Genomic DNA, 26,302 nt, shown 5'->3' with positions numbered 1-26,302 from the left:
TATTTCCTTCTATAAATACAAGCATAGATCATTAGAAAAGAGATTCATTCATTTTGGGGTGATTCCAATTCATAAAATTTTGGCATAGATAAATTTTGCAAAATTTGAGAGAGACATTAGGTTGTGCATATGCAACATTACATTCTGCAAGTTGTTGTACATAAGCATACTTAGCATCCATTTTCTCATCTAAAAACACTATTCTTGCAATCACAATCACTTCCCAAGCACTACAAACACTACAATCTCCTACACGCCACAACAAGCACAATTTCCTCAAAGATTTAAATGAAAGATATGTGAATTATTCCAAGAAAGCAAGAGCAGCAAGGTGATTCATATTCTTATAATAGGGTTTGACTTACCTCCAGTACTTTTTTTAATTATAATCTCCTTTTATTTTAATGAGAGTCTGCCACGTCACTCACTAACTAAATAAAATGTAGAGATTAAAACTCATTACCACTTGCCATTGTATATTTAAAACAAAAAAGACATGTCCAATTAAAAAAATACTAGAGATAAATCAAATCCCTTATAATAATAAAAAAAAATTATTGTACTCTTTTTCTAGATTGTAATTAAGAAACAATGATTATACTTTTAATAAAATAAGCAATTAATTCATTTTAATAGAATGATTTGCATTTAATACACTATTTGTTACCTAGAAAAAGGTAATACGAAAAAAAGAGTCAGAATTTAATAAGGGTGCGATCTAATCCCAGAGTGACACATCAGCATTGCACTAATTAATAAATAAAGGATGCCACACAATCACTCCTCGTCAAATGCCAAGGTCCAAACTCTGCCATCACAATCTTCTCTCTTAGATTTGATTGCCACCAAGCTCCGTTCATCACCGTTGGGCTACCACCGTTGTCCCTAATGGTGGCTACCACACTCACCTTTCTCTTTCTCTCCCTTTAAAATTTTCTCATTCTCTCACCAAAACCCTCTCTAACCTAAAACTCCACGGCCTAGCACGAAAGTTACCGATCATCACCACCATCATGGTTGTCCCCAAGCTCAAAGAGTTCAGGCTTAACAACCTTGACGCCATAATGATTCAAAAAATATGGGTTTGAAGAATTGATTGATTCATTAATTTGTAAAGTGTTGAATTTAAAATCTCCTAACAAAACGGTTTATTTGGCATAGTACTACCAATTACCAAAGTTCTGCTAAAAATTGATGAAAAAAGAGAGTTCAAGGGGTTTAGAGGGTTTTTAATCTAATTTATTTATTTTAACTTATTTGAACAAAATTACAAGGCGATTTCAGAACAGGGACTCTGGTCTTGAACGCATTTGATCTCCTACCCTTCCGACAAATACTTGCGTAATAAAAGTAACATAGGTCCATAGCCCAACGCCACGTCCGCACCTAGCCGTTGAAATTTCAAAATTGATCCATAATTATGCCCTCACAAATTTCCTTGACCAAAAAGCCCCCGCAATTCAAATCCCAAAAAACCGCGACATGTCTCCAATTTCAAATCCAGATCACATCTCAGCCGTCCATCCAAAAACCCCTCTCTCTCATTTCAAAATGAACCTTTTAAACTTAACACAAAAAAAACACAAAGACAGAGAGAGAGAGAGAGAGAGAGAGAAGACTCTAATCATGAAGATCTAGAGCTGCTAGATTTTCACCAAACACAGTGAAAAACAAAAACTTTTCCAAAAAAAGAAATTTCAGGAATTCGAACTCTCGGGATTCTGTTTTCCATTTCCTCTTTCAGGTACACATTACATTCACTCACTCACTCATTCACTATTTCAATCAATTTCCAAATCACAAATCCACGAAAAATTTTCACACTTTTCCAATTCCTACTACTTCTTAGAATGTTGAAGGATTTCAAATTCTTGCGCCGGAATTCTGGCAAGAGCGAGGAGATCGAGAATGTGCCTGTAAACCCTAAGGATTCGGCGCCGATTCAGACCGGCACCGACTCGTCAAGGCCTCCGCTCAACGCAATCCAAGAACCGGTTCAAAACCCTAAGCAAGAGAGTAAGGTCGAGAGGACTCCGACGAAGGCGAACAAGGGCAGAAGCTCTGACCATTCGTTGCCGCTTCGTACTCCGGACAAGCACGGCGTTGGGGTTTCGGTGAAGCAACGGTTCGGGTGGGCTCAGAAGCACGAAGCCGGTTCGGTTCATGGCGATGAGGGAGGGAGTAGTTTGGTTCAAGTGAGAGGTGGAGTTGGGAATGGGGGTTTGGTGAGTATGACTCCTCGGGCGAGCCGGACGGTGGGAAGAGCTAATTCGAGTTATTCAGAGAGCAATTCGACTCAGAGCACGCCGACTAAGAGTGTTAGTAAGCCTCCGAGTTCAGGGTTTCGGAGTAGGGGGGTTGATGGAAGTGTTGGTGGTGGTGCTCGTGCCGGGAACTTTGCTGCATTGTATAAAGGAATGCCCATTTCTTGTGGTCCAGCTACTGTTGTTAATAGTGTGGAAGTGCCTTACTTTGATCTTAAAGAAGACCCTTCGTTTTGGATGGAACACAATGTACAGGTAAGGTTCATTTGGAGTACCATTGCATTACATATAGAGTTTTGAATGAGGTTTAATATGTGCTGAAATGGTGATTGTTGATTTAATGATTTATTGAAAATGTTGATAATATAGGGGAGATCTGAATTGGGTATGTAGAATTTGCAAAATTTAAGCGAGAGTTTGAAATTGGAGTACATTTCATGACATATAGTATTTTGAATGAGGTTTAATATGTGCTGAAATAGTGATTGTCGATTTTGATTTAATGATGTGTTGAGAATATTGATAAGTTTTTTATGATAATTGAGGGGAACTCTGAATTGGGTATGTAGAATTTGGAAAAAATTTAAGTGATAGTTTGAAATTTTATGCTGATGGGTCTTGAATTTGTCTAGGTTCTCATACGTGTCCGTCCTCTCAATAGCATGGAACGGAGTACACAGGGTTACAATAGGTGTTTGAAGCAAGAAAGTGCTCAAAGCATTACTTGGATTGGGCAACCAGAAACTCGATTTACATTTGACCATGTAGCATGTGAAACAGTGGACCAGGTTTGATTAGAGATGATGGAAGATTAATGGAATGGTTCTTTTTATTAAAATCTCTTTACATAGTTTGTTTATTTTTGTCTATTGTTGGTTTTGCAGGAAACACTTTTTAGGATGGTTGGTCTGCCAATGGTAGAGAATTGCCTTTCGGGCTACAATAGCTGCATGTTTGCCTATGGTCAGGTATTTACCTAAAACACAGGGTATTGAGATATTCACTACATCATATAGCAGTTAAGTTGTATATACTGTTGGTAAAGCAATATAGATACTGTTTTTGGTCTGTAGGTCTTGACACTAGGTTTGGATTCTATCACTTCCAGAGTGTTTCAATTAAAGCGCACATATTGCCTACCCTATATGGAGGGAATGTAATTGGCACACTTTTGAAGATGAGGAGAGTACAAGGTCTCAGTTGTTAGAAACCTTTATTAGCTCCTTTTATGGGTGGTCTTGTGTTTGGGGTCATATGTCTAGCCATTCTATTGCTTCATTTATAGAGTCTTTTCCATTTTGTACATAACTCTCTTCATTGTAAATTTTTGGCTACTTTGTGTCCTTTGTACATGAAGTCTCTTCTCAATAAATTTATTCTTATTAAAAAAAAAAAAAAAAAAGGACATGGGGACTGTAGGGTGGAATGTTATATACTTGTATGCTCTACTCTAGCATTCTCTAATTTCTTAGAACTCAATGATCATTTTTATTCAGCTATAACAAGTTAAGCCACTGAGACACAAACCTTTTTTTTAGTTTGAAATCAATAATACAAGTATTTCTTATTTTAAGATTTTAAACCCATTATAAATGAATGAGTTTGGCAATGCAGACAGGAAGTGGGAAGACACATACAATGCTTGGAGAGATTGAAGATCTAGAACTCAAGCCTAGTCCACATCGTGGAATGACACCACGCATTTTTGAATTCCTCTTTGCAAGGATTGAAGCTGTAATTTTAGCACTTTTTTTTTTGCTTCATCTTGCTTAAGAATTTATGTTGTGGTCAATATACTTTTCTCATTCTTATTTCTTATTGTAGGAAGAGGAAATTAGAAGGGAAGAAAAACTAAAATACAATTGCAAATGTTCTTTCTTGGAGATATACAATGAACAAATAACGGATCTCCTTGATCCCTCATCTACCAATTTGCTGGTAAGTTTAGTTCTTAGTGCATGATGCTACATTAGTGTTCTTTTCTTCATGCTGTTCTTAGTATTTCTTTTTTTGTTTGTGATATTTTAATAGCTGCGGGAGGATGTTAAGAAGGGTGTCTATGTGGAAAATCTCTCTGAATTTGAAGTTCAGACTGTGAGCGATATTCTAAGGCTTCTAACTCAGGTTACTAATCTATGAACTAAAAGGTTCAGTTTGAGGCAACTAAATTTCTCAGTACATTTGTGTGCACGCACACATGCATTTGTGCACATATGTATATGCAGGTGTGCACACGTATAGGAGTGTGTATGCATATTCTTGCTTTGGTATCTTGGTTTCTCAGACATGTATTTGTGGTTCTTGTGCATAGGGTTCTTCAAATAGGAGAGTTGCAGCTACAAATATGAATAGAGAGAGTAGTCGTTCTCACAGTGTATTTACATGTGTAATTGAGAGTAGATGGGAAAAAGATTCCACAACTAACCTACGGTTTGCAAGATTAAACCTAGTTGATCTTGCTGGTTCAGAGAGGTAAGTCATCATACTTGAGCTTGTTCAACTATATATACTTCAGCACATACTTGATGAGGGTCACCCCTGCTAACTTGATTATCCTTAATAGGCAGAAAACTTCTGGTGCTGAGGGTGAGCGTTTAAAGGAAGCTGCTAACATTAATAAGTCATTGTCTACTTTGGGGTAATACTTAAGTTACCTTAATGCTCTAACGCCAATGGTGTTGTTCAGATTAGCCCTTAGTTAGAATATTATGGATTTACATTTGCATTTTGCAGTCATGTAATAATGGTTCTAGTGGATGTGGCACATGGGAAGCTGAGACATATTCCATATAGAGATTCAAGGCTAACTTTTCTTCTTCAGGTTCTTTTTTTCCCCTCTGCCTTCCTCAGTCTTATGTTTCTTGGTTATGATGTTAGACTTGACACAAACCAAAATACAGGATTCACTTGGTGGAAACTCAAAGACAATGATCATTGCAAATGTCAGCCCTTCTATATGGTTAGTTTACTTGCTTTTAATTGATTTTCTTTCATTTCAACTCATACAATTGGTCATAAATGTGCAGTGGGCCTTTTTTTCTTATTTTTTTTATCCTTTATTCTTGCAGCTGTGCAGCTGAAACACTGAATACTCTTAAGTTTGCTCAGCGTGCAAAACTTATTCAGAACAATGTAAAAGTCTATCTGTTACCTATGCTGTATGGTGGAATATTCTCGACATCTTATTTTTGTCTTAATATTTTTTTACCTTCTTGGTGTAGGCTGTGGTTAATGAAGATTCTTCAGGAGATGTTATTGCACTGCAACACCAGATACGACTGTTGAAGGTGATATGAATCTTTTGTGTTATTGCAAGTTCTAATTTGTAGGAAGGTTTGAATTCAAAATCATTGGTTAATTTTGTAACAGGAGGAGCTCTCTTTACTTAAACGTCATAATGTCTCCAGATCTTTGTCATTTGGTGTGACAAAAGATGCAACTCAGGAACAAGAAAATGATTGTATAGAAGACATTTGTGACATGGATCAACAGCATGTTGTTGATTCACTTGGGTATGAATCAAAAGGCATTGTTAGAATGTCTACCAAACAGGTACTTTGCTTTGTTAGGCGTATAATATTTCAGTAAAACAATCTGACACTTGAATAAAGAAACTTTAGAATGATTTGACTGATATTCCAATAATTACAATTTTTTTGTAATTTAATTCAACATCATCATCATTATTATTTTTCTTGTTATTGCCAAGTAACTCAACTGGTTGGCCCCTCTTGGTTTTTCCATTGGAGACATTCAAGGTTCAAATTCCCCCTTCCCCAACTATCGAGTTAACCAAAAAATATTATTGATGGGTTTTACTAATAAAAATAATTATTTTTCTTGTTATTGTTGTTGTTACTGTTAATATTATGTTAACTTTAATTAGAGATTTAAAGTAAGTTGTGGCTGTTTGATTTGAAATGCATTTGAAGTAAGTATTGGCTCTTTAATTCGCTTATTCTCTTTTTCTTTTTAATTTTCTATTTCAAGCAAGTTATTCCACTCAAACATTCCATGGGGTTGGTTTTCCATATATTACCAATCGTAACATGCCAATGAATAATACTGAATCAGTTGAAAACTTTGGAAACAACACTTGCTGGTGCCTTGAGAAGGGAACAGATGGCAGAAACTTCTATCAAGCAACTTGAGGCTGAAGTTGAACAGTTGAACCGCTTGGTATTTTTTTTAGAGGCTTTATTTATTTATTTTTATAAATTTTAATACATAAGGTTTCCCTTCCAAATGTGGTCTAATGAGCTATCAATTATTGCTTCTTAGGTTCGTCAAAGAGAGGAAGACACTAGGTGTAGTAAAATGATGCTCAAGTTTCGGGAAGACAAAATTCAAAGAATGGAGTCACTTCTTGGAGGTTCTATTCCTGCAGATGCTTATTTACTGGAAGAGAATAAAGCACTCTCTGAGGAGGTTCAGCTGCTTCAAGCTAAAGTTGATAGAAATCCCGAAGTAACTCGGTTTGCTTTGGAGAATATTAGGCTTTTAGACCAACTTAGAAGGTGATAATAAGTACAATTATGACTATTATTATCATTATAATTCATATTATCCTTTTTATCATCATTATTAGTGTTATTAGTTTCTTTATTGTGGCATTTATAGATTTCAAGAGTTCTATGAAGAAGGGGAGAGAGAGATACTCCTGGCTGAAGTGTCCATGCTGCGGGATCAGGTGTGTGTAGAATCTAATACTCCCTCTGTCTCATATCTATAGTCCACATTTCCATATTTGGCTGTCTCCAACTTATAGTCCTTGGTCAAATGTCAAATAATAAAAACCATTCACTTTACTATTATGCTCTTTATAACAATCAGTTACAAAGAATTCAAATTTTTGATATCTTCACAGTTTTCAATAGCTGAGCAATATTGGGAAGTATTGGTATGAGATGAGAAATGACTAATATCATTTAAATATTATTGTCCCAAAATGTGTGTTGAGTCAACCCAGACATCTTTATGAGATACAAGTAGTACATATTGTTTTGGAATGTCATTTGGAAGCCTGTATGAACTAACAGACCTTTGTTTTTGCAGTTGCTTCAATTTTTTGATGGGAATGCTAAGCAGTGTATCAATCCAAAGTCTAATATGCAACCTAAGGTTGGTCAATATGGTTACCTTATTTAATTTTTCATGTGTTCCATTCCTTAAACAGTTAATATGTAATTGACAATAGTGGAAAGAGAGGGATTTGAACCCTCGGTACAAACAACATCATTTCATTTTCAGAAATATCGGTCAAAGGAAAGAAATTGATGTAAAGCGTTTTCCTTTACCTCATTCTTATTCTATAACAATCATAGAACTAGAAATTTTTAATTTAATTTTTTGTCTTTGGATTTGTTTGTCCTTTTATTTATAGATCTTATAGTCTTTTTTCATTGATACAGGAAGATATATGCAGCAGCAAAGAAAATAATTCTCCCCACTTGGAGGTTGCACTTTCTGTCTCTATATGTACATCCTAACACGTTTCCTCTTTAGTACTGGCTAATATATTTCACATTTCTCATTGGTTTCAGTTGAAAAATACTCTTGATGAGTTAGAGGAATGCAGGTGCCGATTAAACTCTTGCTTAGAAGAGAATGTAAAACTCAGCAGGTAAGTTTGATGCTCCTATATGTTCATTTTCTCCCACTTTCAATTTTGTTGAACTTCTTCTTTGCAGATTGGAGCTGCTAATCTTGCAGTGACTTCCCTAATTTTTTCTGCAAATTGTTTCTCCTATGTTCTGCAGAGAATTAGATGATCTACGCTCTATGTTAGAGAATATCAGATCTGAACCCAATGAGCGAGATGCAATTGTCAATACCACAAAGGTACTTTTGCTTTTAAGTGTATTTTCAACTTGGCTTGCTTAACTTTATGGACTAAGAAAAAAGAAAGCCAAGATGATGGAGATTACAAAATGGCTTTGACAAAATGAACTCCATGAGCCTAATTCATTTGATTCTATATGATTACCAGTAAATTGTCCTTGGCTTATGTTTTAATGGATGTTTCTTCACTTAGTTGTGTGTTAACTCACAAAAGTGTATGCCATTTTCTGACTTATCAGTGGTTACAAAATTTCTTGTAGGATTCAGTAAAAAGTCCAGCTGTTGAACACCAGGTGTTCAAGGCAGTCCAAAATGAGAACTCGGAAGAGGAGAATGAATCTCTAATCATAAAACACGCAGAAGAAATGGTGAATTTGCAGCTGGAACTGGATATATTAAAGATGATTATCAAAGAAGAGAGGTCATCTTGTCGTGAGATGGATGAAAGGGCAATGTGCTTGAGTGGAGATCTTCAGCTAGCAAACGAAAAACTTTTACTGATAAGTCAACAATGTGAAGAGGCAAAATGTGAATTGAAAGAGGCAAAGTCTGTAACTGAAGCTCTTGAGTCACAGCAAATTCTTTCGATTAATGAGATGGAGGACCTGAGGAATACAAACAGTCATTATCTGCAGCTTTTGAGTAAACTAGAGCTTGAAATTATAGCTTTGAAGGAGCAGCTTGCTATTAAAGAGTTACACAATCACTCAATTTCTACCCATATTGAAAGTGATGACTCCCCCTTACAGGCAAAATTGAAGAGGATGCAAAATTCTCTTGAAAAGGCCAAGAGACTGAATAATTGGTACCAAAGTGACCGTGACTATCAGGTGTCCAATGAAGAAGAAATGGATGAAGTTCGCAGGCAGGCTGAAGCTGAAACTGCTGAAGTGATTGTCTGTATGCAGGAAGAACTTGTGATACTTCAGCAGCAAGTCCAAGATAGTCATTTGAAAGAAATAGAGATGAAAAAGACTACAACAATTTTGGAGACTGAATTGAAAGAGTTGAAGGAAAAACTGTATCTCATAACTGAAGATAACAAAAGCTTAAATCAAGAGCTTGCAGAGAAAGATGGGGAACTAAAAACAATGTCTGAAGAATGGGAACTACTGACCTGTGAGTTTGAAGAAGTTCTTGCTGATGGGCATGAGGCACTCATCAATGCCTCTGATCAGCTTGAACATATATCAAGCTCCTTTCCACAGAGAAGGATATGGATATCTGAACAAGTTGGCATGATGATCAGAACGATCTCTGAAAAGGAATTATTGATTGAAGAACTGAGAAGATGTTTAGAGGATGCACACAATAAAAAAAGTGATGTGGAGTGCATGCTGAAATCTCTAAGAGGAGCAGCCCTGGCTATTACTGAAGCACACCAGCAGGAGTGGAGTGAAAAGGAGAAAGAAATTCTCTGGTTGACATCCGAGTTGACCACGAAGACATCTATGATAGCAAAGCTGGAGGACAAATTGAAACTGGCAGAAGATCGTATTGGAAAAGCATCAGTTTGTGCTACAGTTGCTTTTGTGATTGTGAATAGATTATCAGAAGTGAATCTTAGTTACCTTGATGCACTAAACCACAAGGATTTCCAGCTTAGTGAATCGGCAGAGATGAACTTGAGGAAGGATGCCCTTGTCAATGATCAAGTTGCTATGATTGAAGAAGCAGAAAAACATATTGAATCTCTGAGAGAGGAACTAGCAGTGTCAGAGGGAAACTGTGCTAAACTACTAGAAAAACTTTCTGAGGAGCAGGAGCGTTCTTGTGCTATGGAACAAAAGATCAAAGCTATCCAAGAGAATGACATTTTGATGACAAGGGAGAAGCTGGCTGAGCTAAAATCAGGTGTATCGACACTCCAGTCATGCATGAGCACGTATGTGGAGAATTGTGGAAGTCCTGCAAGCAATGATTCACAAGAAGTTTCTACATCTTTTGATGGCAATGGTGAAGGACGGGTAAGCTTCTTGCCTTCTGGTAGACAGCCTTAGCCTTGAGGTTAATTAACATCTATTCTGTAGTTGTGGTCTTTGAATGGTGTTGGTTTAATAATTGCTAATCTAGAAATTGTTGCAGACAGATACTGAAACAAGTCAAGTAAGTGACATGGACTTAAATCCTGTTGAAGACCAAAGAATTGTGACATCTGAATATTATGAAGTGGGGAAGAGTGAGTGCTGCTATTCTTATGATGGGAAAAGTATGAAGTCCAGAACTTTCAAGGACGTGTCTAATAGAGATGTTACCATTATACTTCTGAAAAAGGAAATCGAATCTGCCCTTTTAAGCTTGAAGGAGGTGCAAGCTGAGATGGTAAAACTCCATGACGAGAAAAAACAGATGTGGATGTCTGAGAAACAAAGTCAGGAAAGCATGAAAAGTCTTACGACTCAGGTACTGACACTGGAAGCAGCTATGAGTAACTATGAAAAGCAATCTCGACTCAAGATGGAAGCTTTCAGTCATAGGCTAAATGGATTTGAAAAAACTGTGGAAGAAGCTGGTTCTCAATGGTGTCAGACTAAAGAGGTAATCTGTTATGTCTTTCTAAATCTATTGTCTCACATTCTCTTGACACAGGACGTTTTTGCAAAAATAAGAGAAATAAAAGAAAAGAAAAAAAGATCGGGACAAATCCTAGTTTTCACCACCTAGAATGTACCTGAAATCCCCAGCTTCACTACCTAAGGGTTCTTGGAATCTCCACCAAACTTAGATAAACATCTCAATTCATAATTTTTTTTTTTTTCAAATTGCATTGCTTCAAAGCTATTCATAGAGCCTCTTCTTAATAGTTTCAAGTAGTACATCAAGCCCCAATTACATTCCATAAATATTTAACAACATTAAAGCCTAAATTCAAAATTCAAAAATAAAATCTGAATTCAAAGTGAAAATCTGGGATTTCAAATAAGAAAAATTACGAAATAATTCTGGTTGTGCTCCCTGCATCATCTTTTGTATAATTGTGCTCGGTTCTGTTTTCATTCATGGGTTTGGATACATTGAAACAAATGTAACTTTTTACACACCTCTATCAACTTGTTCTTTTGATCTTTCTTTTTATTTTTATTTTGTTGGGGAGGGGGTGGTTCTCTAGATAAAAATAAACCTTTTTTGATATGGATAATAAACCGTATATAATCTGGATTCACATGATTTCATAAATCTGCTCCTGTCTCTCTATCTCTCTCAAACTTCATGCTTTTGAACATAGTAAACAAATCGTCCATTAATTCCCCTCTCTTTTCGAAATTTCATGCCATTGGGGGGACATATTTAATGTCCATTAATCTCTGTATTTATCAGCATTCAACACATTAATCGACTTTATTCTAATATCTTGTTACAGTTGCTTGAGCTTGAAGTTGGTGATGCAATGATAATTGCAGTTCAAAAAGCCTCAGAGGCTTCTTGTATCATTGCCAAATTTGAAGAGGCCCAAGATACTATGAAAGATGCAGATATTATTATCAATAAACTGGTGGTAGCAAATGAAGAAATGAAGTTGGATGTAGAAAGAATGAAGGAAAGGGAAATCGAATTAGTCAATGACAAGAGTCTATTAATGGATGAGGTCCAGAGCTTGCAGGCCATCAATGATGTGAAGCACCAGCAGTTTGAAAGCCTTGAAAAGCAGCTTTGCACCCATTTGACAGAAACAAGGGATCTGGTAATGGAATTTGAGGGGATCATCAAAGAGGTTCACACTACATGTTACCAAAACTTCATGTCTTTAGGCTGTGACTTCCACTGCATGAAGTCTCTGCTTTTAAACTCTACAAAGTTGGTGCACTCATGGCTTGAGGATGTCTGGTCCCAAATAATTGTGAAGGACTGTGCTGTGTCAGTGCTTCACCTCTGTCACATGGGAATTTTGTTGGAAACAGTCACTGGGCTGAATGCAGAAAATGGTTTGCTTCAGAATGGTGTGTGTGTATCAAACTCTGTTATAGCTGATTTGAGAGAACATAATATTAAGTCAAGAAAAGAACTTGAGATGTGTAGAATCCTCAAGGGGAAACTACTGGCTGACATCAAGAATAGTTTTGATAGAATCTCACAGAAGGAAGAGGAAACTGGGGAGCTCAGTGTCCAGCTAAACACTTTCGAGAAAAAAATATCAGACCTGCAGCTCCAAGAGGAGTTGATGTTGCAAAGGTCTAATTATATGGGATCTCAGCTTGCAATTTTAATAAAGGAGTTGGACCTGAGTAAAACAGATGTCTTGTCATACCTTCTGGATCAGGAGAAAACGCTCAAATATAAAGAGGAGGTTCTTGAATCTCAAGCTGATCTTTTTGTGGTAGACTGGTGCTCCAAAGACCTTGAGTCACTTATCTTGGCTTCAGCATTAGAAGAGATGGCTCTCCAGAAAGCTGAAGCAGAAAGAGAGCAAATCAAATGTTGTTCAGTCCTTGAGAATTTGAAGAAAGAATTAATTCTTTTCAAGGTTGACTCAGAGTTGAAAGAAAAAATTTTACTGGACCAGGAATTTGAGGTCTTACTTCTACAAAAAGAAATTCAAGAAACAAAAATGGAGAGGAAGGACCTGTTGTTAGAGCTGAACCTCAGCAGTTCAAGAATTTCTCAGATGGAGGAAGTGAACAAGACTCTTGAAGAAGATATTCAGTTGCTGAAGGATGTTAATTGTTCAAATGATGCATTGAAAGGTGAACTTGGTGAAGTCAATGAGACAAAGGTGAGGCTGTTGAATGAAGTTCAATCACTAGAAACTGAATATGGAAAACTACAAAAAGATCTCAAAACAAAGGAAACTGCATTAGAATTTTCCTCCAGTCAAATTTCTGCCCTTGATCAAGAAAACCAAGAGTTGCAGAAGAATATTTGTGTGCTGGAAAACTTGTCAGACAAGCTTCAAATTGAGCTGGACATGAAAAATGCAGAGCTAATCAAAATGAGTGACTTTGTGGATGAGAATGAATCATTGAAAAATGAGATAATGAAGTTGAAGGCTGAAAACACCTTGGTTCTTCAAGACTTAGAGAAGAGAAGTTCTGATTTTGAATCATCTTTGAGCCGCATAGATGTCTTTGATAAGGACAAACACAGGTTGCAAAATGAAATATTCTCATTAGAGAGTGACATTGTCAGTCTACAGACTAATCTCGAAATGAAAAATGCTGAACTGAAAGATCTTCAACATTCTCAATCTGTCATTGTTGAGGAGTTATGTTTGAAAAGCAAGGATTTGGAAAACTATATTAACAATGTAAATTCACTGAAGGAAGAGAATGCTTTCTTAAGAAATGAACTTTGCTCTCACAAGAAAATTGAGCATGAATTCCTCTCCATTTCAAGCTTAAACATTATGAAATGTGTTGATACAGTGGGAACTGTTGATTTGATAGATAGCAGATTACTGACCATACTGAATGAAAAAAGCTCTTTTATTTCAGATAAATTGTTCCAAGAGATATCTGAAAACACAGAGAGGATATCGAAGTTCATGGCAGAGTTTGACTGCTTGGAGTGCCATGCTAAGGCACTTGTAGAAGAAAATTCAACTCTTCATGCTGAGTTATTAAGAAAGGAAGACATTTTAAAAGGACTGTTATTTGATCTGAGCATGTTGCAAGAATCTGCATCTAATACGAAAGATCAAAAAGATGAAATTGAGGAAATAATGGTTTCTTTGGAGGCATTAGAAGATGAGCTTGCGGTAAAAACAGGCGAGCTTGATCAGGCTCTTTCTAATAGTCAAATGCTTGAAGCTCAGTTGCAGGATAAAATACACATAATATCTGTGCTTGAGTTGGATCTCTCAAAAGAACGCGAATCTTTAAAGTTGCTTTCCAGTGAAAATCTTGAGATGGGAGCTTGCTTTAAAGAATCCTTGGTAGAAAAAAGTTCTCTAGAGGAGGAATTAACAGAGAAAAGCAAGATAAATGAGTGTTTAGAGATAGAGCTGTCAGAAATGAGTAATGCACTTGGCCAAATGAATGATTCAATTGAATCCCTTATGAGCAATTTGAATGAACTTGGTAGTGAGAGGGATCTTCTCCAGGTTGAGGTGCATAATTGGAAGGGAAAACTTGAAAGGGCACAGGCACTGGCTGATGAAAATGAAGCAATTGCTATGGAAGCTCAACAGGTACAAGCTAGTTTAACTATCAAACTTTGTGAAATATTTGATTGTTTTCATCTCTAATTTTAATTTATTACATCAACATCAGATAGCTGAATCAAGAAAGATATATGCTGAAGAGAAGGAGGCAGAGGTTAAACTATTAGAGAGATCTGTTGAAGAGCTAGAATGTACTATAAATGTATTGGAAAGCAAGGTAAGCTTTGAAAGAGAACTGAGTCATATTATGCACATTCCACCTGTACTTGTATTGTTATCATGCCTCACTGATTCCCACTTGCTAGGTTGACATGCTTAAAGACGAAGCTGAACGGCAACAGTTGCAAAGAGAAGAGCTAGAAACAGAGCTTCATGCTGTAAAAGATCAGATGCTGAATGTTAAAAATGCTGATGCTGACATGAAAAGGTTAGAAATTATTTTGGATCTGTAAATAAGAATGTTTAGGTTATGCATGGTTGCTGAATTATTGATTAACTATAGGTATTTGGATGAGAAAGAAAAAAACCTTCAAGAAGCCTTAAAGCATTCACAAGTTCTTGAAAGGGATATAGCAGAAAAGGACGCAGAGGTGAATTTTTTTTTTTTTTGGTTGTTGCACCTTCCGTAAAATTATCTAACTTTGTTTTAAGCCTGTGTTGGTCAAACCAAATTTTCTAAACTGACTTTGAACTCAATTGTTTTTAATGTGTTTTTTTGCATTAGAAGTTTATACTTTTGTTATTATCTAACAGATTGCTCAACTCAAGGCACATATCTCTGAACTTAATTTGCATGCTGAGGCACAGGCTAGTGAATATAAGCAAAAGGTAAGCCAGAAATTTTAAGATTGGTTAGATTTTGTTGTTTGCTGTAAAGGGGTTGGTTGGCATGTATAGAACTAGATTTGTTCTGCTATAAAGAGGTGTGGCATCCATAGGACTAGACCCTAGTAATTTATCTCTCTCATTTTTTTGTTCACAATAATGTAAATTTGAAAATTTTAACAGTTCAAGACATTGGAAGCCATGGCTGAACAAGTTAGGCCTGAAGGACATTCCACCCAAGTCACGAATTCTTCATCAATCAAGTCAGAGAAGTACGCCACAAAGTCTAGGGGTTCTGGTTCCCCTTTTAAATGCATTGGATTGGGCTTGGCACAGCAAGTAAAATCTGAGAGGGATGAGGAGCTTAGTGCTGCAAAATTGCATATTGAGGAGCTTGAATATTTGGCAGTAAGCCGACAGAAAGAGGTAGCCTTTGACTTACCAATGTGGATTTTACAAATTCTAACAGTTTGGAGATATGTATTAGTCTTTTGCCCGTATATTTTATGTTCCTTTTCTGGATAGTCACCTTTTGTTCTGGGCAATGCAGATATTTGCATTGAATGCCAGATTAGCTGCTGCTGAGAGCATGACCCATGATGTAATCAGAGACCTACTGGGAGTAAAGTTGGATATGACCAATTATGCGGTAAATTTGTGAATCCTTTGTTTTCTTTACTCTGTTGTGTCTTTTGTTACATACTGCCACTCAGAATATATGTGGTATCAGAATTTATATATTACCATCCTTTTCAGGAATTCCTTCTTGTGGATGATGAGATCAACTTCCAAATAGATTTTATTCTTAGTTTTCATAATTATGCTTATCTCAAATTTCGAATTTTGTATTGCTAGTCACTGTTGGATAATCAGCAAGTGCATAAGATAACAGAGAAGGCTCGACTTCATAGTTTGGAATCTCAAGAGAAGGTATTCTCATCTTTAGAACTACCAAAACTAGGTTCAATTGCTACTAGTTTTTGTGTGTGTGTGTGTGTTTTTTTTTTTTTTCCTGAAATTGCATCCTTCATTCAGGAGCAGGAAGTAGTTAACCTACAGAAGAAGCTTAATGAATTTATTGAGGAGAGGCGAGGGTGGGCAACTGTTACTTCAAAAATACTGAATGTATAATTATTTATCAGTTCTTTTGTTATCTTTACTTGTCTAACTTTGTTGAGCCTTATCTTCCAGATGGCTTGAGGAAATTGATCGAAAGCAAGCTGAATTGGTATCTGCACAAATTGCCTTGGAAAAGCTTAGGCAGCGAGATCAGTTATTTAAGACAGAAAACGAAATGTTGAAGGTTGAGAAGTTTGTATTTATTATTTTTTATTATTATTTCTTTTGGGGGGAGGGGGGATGGTCCTTGTACAAAGTGGTATTACATTTTCTTTTTCTTTATTTTTCATCAGGTTTTTGGCCTTACTTCCTTTCATTTGTGTAGATGGAGAATGTAAATCATAAGCAGAAGGTAATGGAACTTGAAGAGGAAGTAAGAAAGCTGTCTGGTCAGCAAAACATTCATCAGCGCATTCATCACCATGCAAAAATCAAGGTAAGATATTGTCAATATCATTACTTTGATTTAGTTTTATCAACTCTCATTTTCAGAACCTTCTGTGCCAAGTCTTTTATTGAACATCTTGGAAATATTTGTGGTTCAAAATGTTCCCCTTTCGCTCCAAATTAATGTTATAATGGGATTTCAATAACGCAACAGGAAGAAAACAACATCCTAAAAATTCAGAACGAAGATCTTAGCACTAAGCTGAGGCGAACGGAGGTTATGCTTTCACGTGTCAAGGAGGAGCTTGCTCGCTTGCGTGCTTCCATTGGAAGGAATCCCTATATTGATTATGATGAGGAGCAACGTTTGAGTATGAAACTGAAGGTTAGTAAACACACATAGCACACAGGTGGGTATGCCCAATCAATAATTAGAGTTGAAGGCTAAACAGCCAACCAAATTTGTTACAGGAAACTGAGGAGGAGAAGGTGCAGTTAGCACAGCAATTATTGGGCTTATGTACTAGTATCCTAAAGGTATGTGAAAATTAATTGCTAATTCCTTCTCAATGCAAACCTCAACTAAATATTTTTGCCAGCACATATGGAAAATTATCTTTTAATTTGATCTAAACTCTCAGGCAGCTGGAATAACAAAGCCAGTATCCAATATAAGTCCCTCTGATGCCGAAGAGGCCCTGGAGCAGCTCAAGAATAGTGTTACTACACTGGAAAGAGAATTGCAAGATTTGAAGTATAAGGTAATCAGAGCATAAACATCCCATTCCCTAGTGCAAGTGGTTTCTTGTTAAAAAAAACATATATATCTTATGCTCTACCTGAGTGGTTAAGCAGCCTGTTCTGTTTTGTATGTGTGTAACTTACCAATAAAGTTAAAAAAACAAAAATTGACATGATACGGAAACTAGTAAAAATGGCTAATCATCACATATGTTTTTCTTTCAACAGAACAAAATTGCCAATGAAAGACTTCGATTGAGTGATCTTATTCCACAATCTTCACCAATAAACTCAAGGATAGATGAGACTTGTCAAAATCCAAGAAGGGTATCCCAAGCTACATTTCTTTCTGCCTTGGATCGATAAAGCACGCATGGGGTGATAGGGGATAGGGGTGATAGGGGATCTTTGCTTAGCATTTTGCTAACAATTGTATTTTTTAGTTCTGCGTGTATATAATTAATCTTCATTTGATTGGCCTAGTTGAGCTGTATATCAATTCTTTTTGTTTTTTGTGTAAATATTCCCATATGATCATAATTCAATGAAAATCAGTATTAATTTGGTCGGTTGAACTGTTTAATGAAATGATTTCAAATTCTTTTGTACTTGTGCAGGTCTGTGTCCCACATGTTAACATAATTATCTATACCAGGAAATTAAGAAGATAAATCTAGTAGTCCAAACAAGATGTCCAAATTGAACATCCACACCCAAACTGATAAACTATTCATACCAAATTGATGTTTGCATAATGTAGTTGCGAACATGAGTTCAACAAACTATACTCTAGATTGGTCTTTAACTTGCAAATATCTATTGCCTCCATGGAAAAAGTTGATAAGTTCTGCAGGAAAGAGAATTGAGTTGTGGGTCATCACTCAACATATTATCATAGTATAGATAGTCTATAATGGTATACTCCTTGGAATATGGATCTCCCATGTTGAGCAGTGAGTCTAGAGATAATGAGAGTGAAGGTCTAAAGTAGCTAAAACTTGTTAAATTGGTTGACACTTGTTAGTGTTTTTAACAAAAACATTTAAGGTTCAAATTCTCTACCCTAACTAAGGATGGCCATGGACCGGGTTTGGTTTGGGAATACCCAAACCTAACCTAAACTATTTACCTATGGATACCCAGATCTTAATATCTAATTATTATCCGGATTTTTTGATATCCAAACCCGATTTGAACTCAAAATTTTTTCTTAATAAATTTTTAAATAAATAAGATAAAGATGTGATTTTGCATCCAAATTTCTTTAAACTAAAAACTAATTCTTCTCAAATTTTGATAAACCATATACTACGCTTACTATATGATTTTTTTGAGAGATACGCTTACTATATGATATGACAATGAATTAAAGTCCCAATAGTATACTATCTTTTTTTTTTGATAAACTAGTAGTATACTATCTTATCTGACATTCTTACTAGTACATAAACAAACAGCTTTTGCTTCCTTTTATGATCCAAATTTGTAATCTCACACACACACAGAAACAGAGATGGGTTCGGTGCATGAGAGATTGCTCTTGGAAGATGGCTTATAATACAGGTCTTTTCTCTTTCTCTCTCTTTGATTGCTTCTCCTGTATATTAAAAAATTTATCAACTTTGACGAATTTATGTATAAATGACATCATATGTTCATTGACTATCCACTTTCAATTCTGCGTCTTTACCCACGATACCAACTTTTGCGTTGGATTGGGTACCCGTTACCCCAAATGGGCATGACCATCCCAAAACCAAGAGGGTAAACAAAATGCTTATTATTGGACATCAGCTTTTATACGTTTTTATGTTGGCAAATAAGGTAGGCGCAGAGTGCCAAACGGAGACAAAATTCAACAAAAAAGTGCAATACAACACAAGCACAACAAATATAATTTGGTCTGAGTCAGATATCTGAACTGATTACACAATTCATCCAATGGCGGCACAGATTTCTCTTTTTGAACCCACATGGGTCCTGTGACTGTCCTGTTCTGTCCACCAACTCAAACAATTCTTTGGTGGTATTTTTTTGAGAAACAAACATACACGGGAGAGCGCTGAGCACTATTTCGAAACTAAAGTTTTACTTTCGTTTTTTCCAACTATTTTCCAACTTTAAGACCGTACAACCATCTTACGTGATAGATGGAGACTTTGAGGGTGATAAAGAAAAAACAATGGGTTTAATTAATATATTGATTGACAGTCGATTACATTTAGCAACATAAGACAATTATGGAATGCATTTGTTGTATTTTTATTTTATTTTATTAGAAGACAATATGGTAACTGCAACTAAAGAAAGAAAGAAAGAGACTTTCTTAGAAAGAAAAAAAAGAGAAGAAAGAGAAAAAGAAAAAGCCTCTTTCCACAACTCTTCAAAGCTCACTGCTCGCCCTCTGTTTTCTCTCTGTGTTTCGTATTTTGACCACATTCTCACAGTTTTACCTTAAACCCCTTTTACCACTTTCAGGTTTTCTCTTCAAGGATTTTGCCATTTATATTCTCTTCTCTGCCTCTGCTTAGACACCCAAAACCAAAAGAAAAGCCTTTTTCCATTGTCACTATTACAAAAGCATATAGTTTCTTATTCTTTCCCAGAGCAAAAGCTACCTCCTTCAAATTATTAAGCATCAATTTCCAAGAACACCCATAAAGTTAAAAATCTCTTTATACCCACATATTTATAATTATTACATATATGCACGTGTGAGAGCTTATTCTCTGATTTTAAAACTCTCTTGCATATTTTTTTCTCTGACAGAAAAATGAGCACTGCAAGCTTCACTTCGAACTTCTTTGGTACTGGGTGCTTTTGGAAGGTTTGTATTTGTATAGCTTTCTGTATGCTTCTTGAGAAAATGTATTAAAAAAGAAACAAAACTTAAATTTCTGAGTTTTGAACATTGAAGTACAATGAAGTCAGCCTGATACAAGTATATGGCTTAATTGAGTTGATTTTTATTTTCAGAGCCCAGAAAAGAGAAAAAGAAACTGGGAATTTTCGTTCTTTTTCTTTTGTCAATTTTCTTAGCCACCAAACTGGGAGGAAAAAAAAAAAACGTAGTTATGTTTTTTACTTTCTGGGTTTTTGCATGGTATTTGGAAAGCTCATATGTTTGACCAAGTATGGAGTTTGAACGTTGGGAATTACTGGGGGTTTTGACTTTGCTTGAATTTGTGTTCTTTTTAAAGTTATGTAACTAAAATGCAGGACGAATCAAGGATTTCAACGGTTAAGAAGCAAAATGAAGGCAAGGTGTTTGTTAAATGTGCTGTGAATACCAAAACCCAGAAGACAGAAAAGGCAGTTCGGATTGGTGTTCTTGGAGCTAGTGGTTACACTGGTTCTGAGGTATAGTTCCTCACTTACAACCTCTTTCTAAACAAGTATATGCTGTTTCTTTTGGTCTGTTTCGGGTGTGTGTATATGTGTGGGTTGGCAGGTAGAAGCTATTTGAAGCTAAAACAGTTAACTTTGAAATTTTGCTATTGGAGTAGGTGAGAACATCACCTGAGAACTAGCTCTTACTTTTTATTTTTTATTTCAATTGGTCTTGAATATTTTTTACTAATGTATGCTAGGCAAGTACATAGTAGCTCTAGGAAGAAGACATTCATTTATGCCGAAATAAATTAATAAACCACAATCTTTTGTGCTAACACAAAAAGTTGCCATGAACGCACTTTTGAGTTTTTTAAGAAAGATCTTACATAAGTTTGAGAGGATTTTGGTTTTTTTTTTTCCCAAAGTTCTCAACTTCACCCAATCATTTGGATGTCTGTGTTTGGGATGGGTTAAACAATTTAATGCTGTAAATTTAGCCATCTCCTTTATTTTGTTTTCTGATAAGTTACTGTAAATTTATCCATATTCAATTTTTTTTTTTTTTTTTTTCCCACTTGACAAAAGTATTGGATGATCTTTTTTGGCAGATTGTCCGTTTACTGGCAAACCATCCCCACTTTGGCATTACTCTGATGACTGCTGATAGAAAAGCTGGCCAATCAATTGGATCAGTGTTTCCTCATTTGGTCACTCAAGTATGATAAATTTCTCTTAAATATCTCCTATGGTATCATTGCACTTGGTAGTTTTGAAGGCCTCGATTTAACAATTGAGGTTCAACATAATTTGATGATAGTGTGTGCTTTTACAGCATGGTTTTCAATACTTCGTTACGAAGGTATAATGCTTGACTTCCTCCATATATGCAGGATTTGCCAGATATGGTTGCAATCAAGGATGCAAACTTTTCTGATGTGGATGCTGTATTTTGTTGTTTGCCGCATGGAACCACTCAGGTTTTTATTATTCCCTTCTTCATAGGTTGATCTGTGACCTGCATTTTCAAGGCCTGCTGAATGTTTTTTGTATTGAGATGCAATTTTAGTTTCCCTCTCTTTTTACTAACAACTTGTATGATTATCTGTTAAATCACAGGAAATCATCAAAGCCCTTCCCAGGAGTTTGAAGATTGTTGATCTTTCTGCAGTAAGCTTTTGCATAAGCACTATTTTGTTCAGTGTTTGTTTGTTAGGGTTGTGTTTAGATGCATCTTGTGGTAATTTCAAAACTTTCTGTTTTGCTTATGTCAAAGTTTTATGTTATGTTGCCACAGGATTTCCGGCTGCGAGATATATCTGAATATGAAGAATGGTATGGTCAGGCACACAGAGCACCAGATTTGCAGGTAGGTAACAGTGTTCTTCTGGGTACCTAAACCTGTCTTTCACATCAAGTGTTGAGAATTTTCTTATCCCAAGATATATTTCCTTCTCATTGAATGGGGTGCAAATGAAGCTATTTGGTAATGGGAGAATGTGAATTTATTCTGTCTTTATCTCTGTCTCTGTCTCTCTCAGTTCTCTCACTATCTATCTTCAATTGTACATGGAAGCCCAAATCTTAGGGGTCAAAATTAAACTCGTGACCATATGAAATTTTTTTTCTTAAATTCAGAGGTACTTGCCTGTGAATTTCTTGTTTTTTATGTTTGATATTGAATTTTGGTCAAAAAGTTTGGCTGGTGGTTCAGATCCTCAAGCTTTATATAAATTGCATTACAGCCACTAGTGTTTCAATCTCAGTTTTTGTGTATGTACTTGATTCTGAGGTGTTGTTTGCAATTAAAAAGGACATATTCATGAAAATAATTTTTTGATTACCCTCAATTGGAACTGTTTTCTTGAGACGAAGTTTGCACTTCCTTGTCCTCAATCTTTTTAGATAGAAGTTGAGCATGCTTAGAGTTCCACTTGACAGGAAGGCATCCATTTTCTACTGGCACAATTAGTATTTTGTCATTAAGTCCATTCTGTTGTGGGGCAAGGATACTAAAGCATGAAACTCTGGCATCCTATTCTTGAACTTTTTATTTTTATTTTTTATGGGTAACTTACTTCATAGATTTCATGTGTACTAGGGTTGCACCCTTTTTCTTGCTTGATTTTAATTACACTTATTTGCAAATTATTTTGTAAACTCATGGTTTTTTTTCTTTCATGTAAATGAGTATTTCATTACCTGGATGCAGAAAGAAGTTGTATATGGTTTGACAGAGGTTTTGAGAGAGGAAATTAAAAGTGCACGCCTAGTTGCTAATCCTGGTTGTTATCCAACATCCATTCAACTTCCTCTTGTTCCTTTGATAAAGGTGTGCATACACTATCCTGTGTTTACTCTATATTGCATGTTGGATGGGTCATTAAGTCCTTAGAGGCAGCTGGGTAAATTACTTGGCAGTGTCTTCGAAAGTTTATGCTGAGGTCATTTTAAATTGCTAAATACATCTATGAAAGCAATGTATGAGAGTTGTGCTTGTGATTAGTTGACTGAAAATTTAATGATTTAACTATTTAAGAATGAATCTCGGAGACAAACTCAATAAATACACAGGATAACAAGCAGAGAGGAAATATGTATACTTAGGAGGTCCTCCCTGAAGCTCTATAATCCAAAAAAAGAAAAAGAAAAAGGAAGAAATAAATCAACAAGTAATGTAAAAAGACCAAGTGAATTTGTTGGAACCTTAGCTGCCCTAACTACTTTTTTATTCTAATGTAAAATAAATCTTCAGAGTTTAACTTGTTTGACTGGCCTTCGACTTATCAAAAGAAAAGAGAGACTGGACTTCCAGGATATGGCGATATGCAGGCTTGAAATATTTGAAACGTGCGTGGCCTCTAGATTTAGGACTCCCATTGATCACTTCTATGCCTTACAGTTTTGATGATGTTTTTCTGCTTGCTATTTGGCTTGCAGGCTAATCTCATTGAATATAGAAATATCATTATCGATGCAAAATCTGGTGTGAGTGGTGCAGGTTAGCATTTTCTCACCTCCTTTTTTTTTTTAAAATCTTAGGTCAATATTCTTGGTGCATTGTTTCATGGCTTTTGATTCCTGGTTCACCATGCAGGGCGTGGTGCCAAAGAGGCAAATTTGTACACTGAAATAGCTGAAGGAATTTATTCTTATGGAATTACCAAGCATCGCCATGGTAAGATTTTATTCTTTTAAAAATTGAAATATGTGTTGATGCTTCATGGAAGGACTAGCCACGGATTGTAAATAATAATGTTATTAATAAGCTTAGTGAAATATGTTAAACATATGTAGCTAAAAAAAAAATTTAAAGAAATGTTACCTAGGCAATGACAAAAGACATCCCCGATGGAGAAAATGGCCAGCCTTTTGACCATTATGTTCAAGGATGAACTGACGATTAGGGGCATTATGTTAAATGACTAGGAAAATGCCACTCATGGGTCTAAGCAGTCTGCAGTGTGCAAGAACTATCCACTGATAAACTGCACTGATTTATGTTTCAGTCATGAATACCAGTTCTTTTGCAAAGTTGAATACTGCATTATTTCCCTTATTGCAGGGGAGTCTAATTTGAGGCTAACTTTTGACATACACTATTGGAAGAGGATATATAGGGTGGGGGAAAATTTTGGTATGACATGCTGTTTTAATTGGTAGATTCTATATAGAAATTCCCCAATCAGAGAAAAATTAGGATTACTTTAATGGAAAAGAGACTAGCGTGTTCTTGATTGGCACTGTAGATAGAAGTTTTTTTTTTTTAGGTAAACTGTAGATAGAAGTTACTTATCATGTCTTCTTGTTTCTGGAGCAAGTTTATGTTGCTTGAATAAAACAAATCCTCATGTATGACTGGGTTTAGGTGGCCAGACATGATAGGTGGAATTTGCTGATGAATTTCAGTCTTCAGTTGGGTGCTTTATGGTTTTGAATTGGCTGTCTTGGTCTTCCCTTTTTATTTCTTTTGTCTAATTTAGAACTATTTAATTGGTCAATAGTTTTTGTGCTTATTTGAGGAGGTAATTAGTGACTTTGAGCACTATATTTGTATTCATTAGATGACATGAAACACTAACTTGGTTATATGTGTTAAATGCAGTTCCAGAAATTGAACAGGGACTCTCTGATGCTGCAAATTCAAAAATAACTGTCAGTTTTACTCCACACCTAATGCCAATGGTAATAATTAATATCCTGTTAAATTCTTATGTTTCTTTATCTTCAGTAACTCTTTCAAAGTACTAAAGTATTTTATTCGTTTTCTGTCTTCTAGATCCGTGGTATGCAATCAACGATATATTTGGAAATGGCTCCAGGTGTAACAATTGAGGACTTATATCAACAATTGAAGATCTCTTATGAGGTATACCATTTCATTGTAGTTCAGTGGGTGAGCTACTTGTCAGATCCATCATTGATCATCATAAGGAGTTAAAGTGATTGAATTGAGCATAAAATAGAATGATTATGGTGTATGCACACAACAGGCACACATAAATTTTAAGACATCAATTATAGATAACTTGCATCTCCTTGGGCATACCTTTGGTCTCAGTTTCAACCTTCACCTGATAATAGCATGCACATGGATTGATGTATATACTGCGTCTTGGCTTTTATTTTCTAGTCTGCTTTCTTAGGTAATGAGTGGGATTTCCATATTTATTTATTTTTTGTTGCAGGATGAAGAATTTGTAGTTCTGTTGGAGAGAGGAGTTGTCCCTCGCACTCATAATGTTCGAGGATCTAATTACTGTTTTATAAATGTCTTTCCTGATCGAATTCCAGGAAGGGCAATAATTACTTCAGTTGTATGTATATGTTCATCCACTTCTATGTTCAAATTTATCCATTTCTATTATAAAATGTTATCTTCAGGATCATCATTGGCTAAGCTCTTAGAAACTTTCTGCAGATTGATAATCTTGTGAAGGGAGCTTCAGGTCAAGCTTTACAGAATCTCAATGTGATGATGGGATATCCAGAAAATACAGGGCTTCTGTACCAGCCCTTGTTTCCTTAATAAACTCATTATTTCCATTTTCAGGAAGAGTTAAAGCATGTAAGTCTACATTCAACTGTGCAGTCTCTTTGGTTAAGCAATCTCTTTTTAACTGTTGTCAAGGATTGACACTTTGTTCTGATTAAACTCTATCAAGGTTGTTGCAAGTGACATTTCATTGTTTGTTGCAGGAAATGATGTCGCGGAATCTCTCTTGGCGTAAGTTTAATAATGTTTTGTTCTGTAATACTCATTAGTGAAAGAGTATTGTTAGAATAGTGTCTTCTATTAGAAATTATGTATGACTGATTTGATAGTGTTTGATCATGAATAATAGTCACATTTGGGAATTAATGCTTATTTAAATGTAGCACCCTGATTCAGTGCACAGAAATTTGCAAAATAATCACAATTCTGCTTTCCATAATTTCTTTTCAGTTCCTCATCAGATTAATAACATTGATTGGATGCAAATTTTATCCATGAGATTGATGAGTGAGAATCAAAGGAAAATCTCAGTAGATTGTGAGAATAACTTGTGGGCAAGCGGAGGGAAATAAGTTTGTAACTATTTATGTTGTCATATAAAACAACTAGATGGAAATTACTACAATAATAGGATGGTAAAATGAATGATGCTTGAAAAATCAAACAGATTGATGGCAGGATTTATTCATAAATATGGGTTTA

General features: G+C 35.7%; 2 protein-coding genes across 2 annotated transcripts; both read left to right on the top strand.

Annotated features, from left to right (window-relative positions):
• The first annotated feature begins 1,602 nt into the window (after positions 1-1,602).
• On the top strand, positions 1,603-17,857 carry LOC115969111 (kinesin-like protein KIN-12D). The gene is made up of 37 exons (XM_031088680.1): positions 1,603-2,519; positions 2,897-3,052; positions 3,149-3,232; positions 3,879-3,998; positions 4,089-4,202; positions 4,296-4,388; positions 4,576-4,736; positions 4,828-4,902; positions 4,998-5,085; positions 5,165-5,223; positions 5,333-5,396; positions 5,486-5,551; positions 5,634-5,816; positions 6,339-6,443; positions 6,546-6,781; positions 6,885-6,954; positions 7,320-7,385; positions 7,676-7,720; positions 7,808-7,887; positions 8,024-8,105; positions 8,366-10,072; positions 10,191-10,643; positions 11,467-14,229; positions 14,312-14,419; positions 14,508-14,629; positions 14,705-14,792; positions 14,956-15,030; positions 15,211-15,453; positions 15,578-15,676; positions 15,883-15,957; positions 16,063-16,121; positions 16,219-16,330; positions 16,472-16,582; positions 16,748-16,918; positions 17,005-17,070; positions 17,175-17,294; positions 17,503-17,857. The coding sequence occupies exons 1-37, from the start codon at positions 1,851-1,853 to the stop codon at positions 17,638-17,640; spliced, it is 9,126 nt and encodes a 3,041-aa protein (XP_030944540.1). The 5' UTR covers positions 1,603-1,850; the 3' UTR covers positions 17,641-17,857.
• Positions 17,858-19,575: 1,718 nt separating this feature from the next.
• Positions 19,576-26,018, top strand: LOC115969110 (probable N-acetyl-gamma-glutamyl-phosphate reductase, chloroplastic). The gene is made up of 15 exons (XM_031088679.1): positions 19,576-19,937; positions 20,044-20,101; positions 20,494-20,634; positions 21,216-21,323; positions 21,498-21,584; positions 21,724-21,774; positions 21,902-21,973; positions 22,817-22,936; positions 23,545-23,605; positions 23,702-23,782; positions 24,710-24,789; positions 24,884-24,973; positions 25,293-25,421; positions 25,526-25,672; positions 25,804-26,018. Exons 2-14 carry the CDS (start codon positions 20,048-20,050, stop codon positions 25,631-25,633), a joined length of 1,182 nt encoding a protein of 393 aa, XP_030944539.1. The 5' UTR covers positions 19,576-19,937; positions 20,044-20,047; the 3' UTR covers positions 25,634-25,672; positions 25,804-26,018.
• Positions 26,019-26,302: the final 284 nt, after the last annotated feature.

This window comes from Quercus lobata, chromosome 11 (genome assembly GCF_001633185.2).
Source record: "Quercus lobata isolate SW786 chromosome 11, ValleyOak3.0 Primary Assembly, whole genome shotgun sequence".
NCBI lineage: Eukaryota > Viridiplantae > Streptophyta > Magnoliopsida > Fagales > Fagaceae > Quercus > Quercus lobata.
The sequence above is the reverse complement of the archived record's forward strand: the minus strand, read 5'-3'. Positions and strand labels throughout refer to the sequence as shown.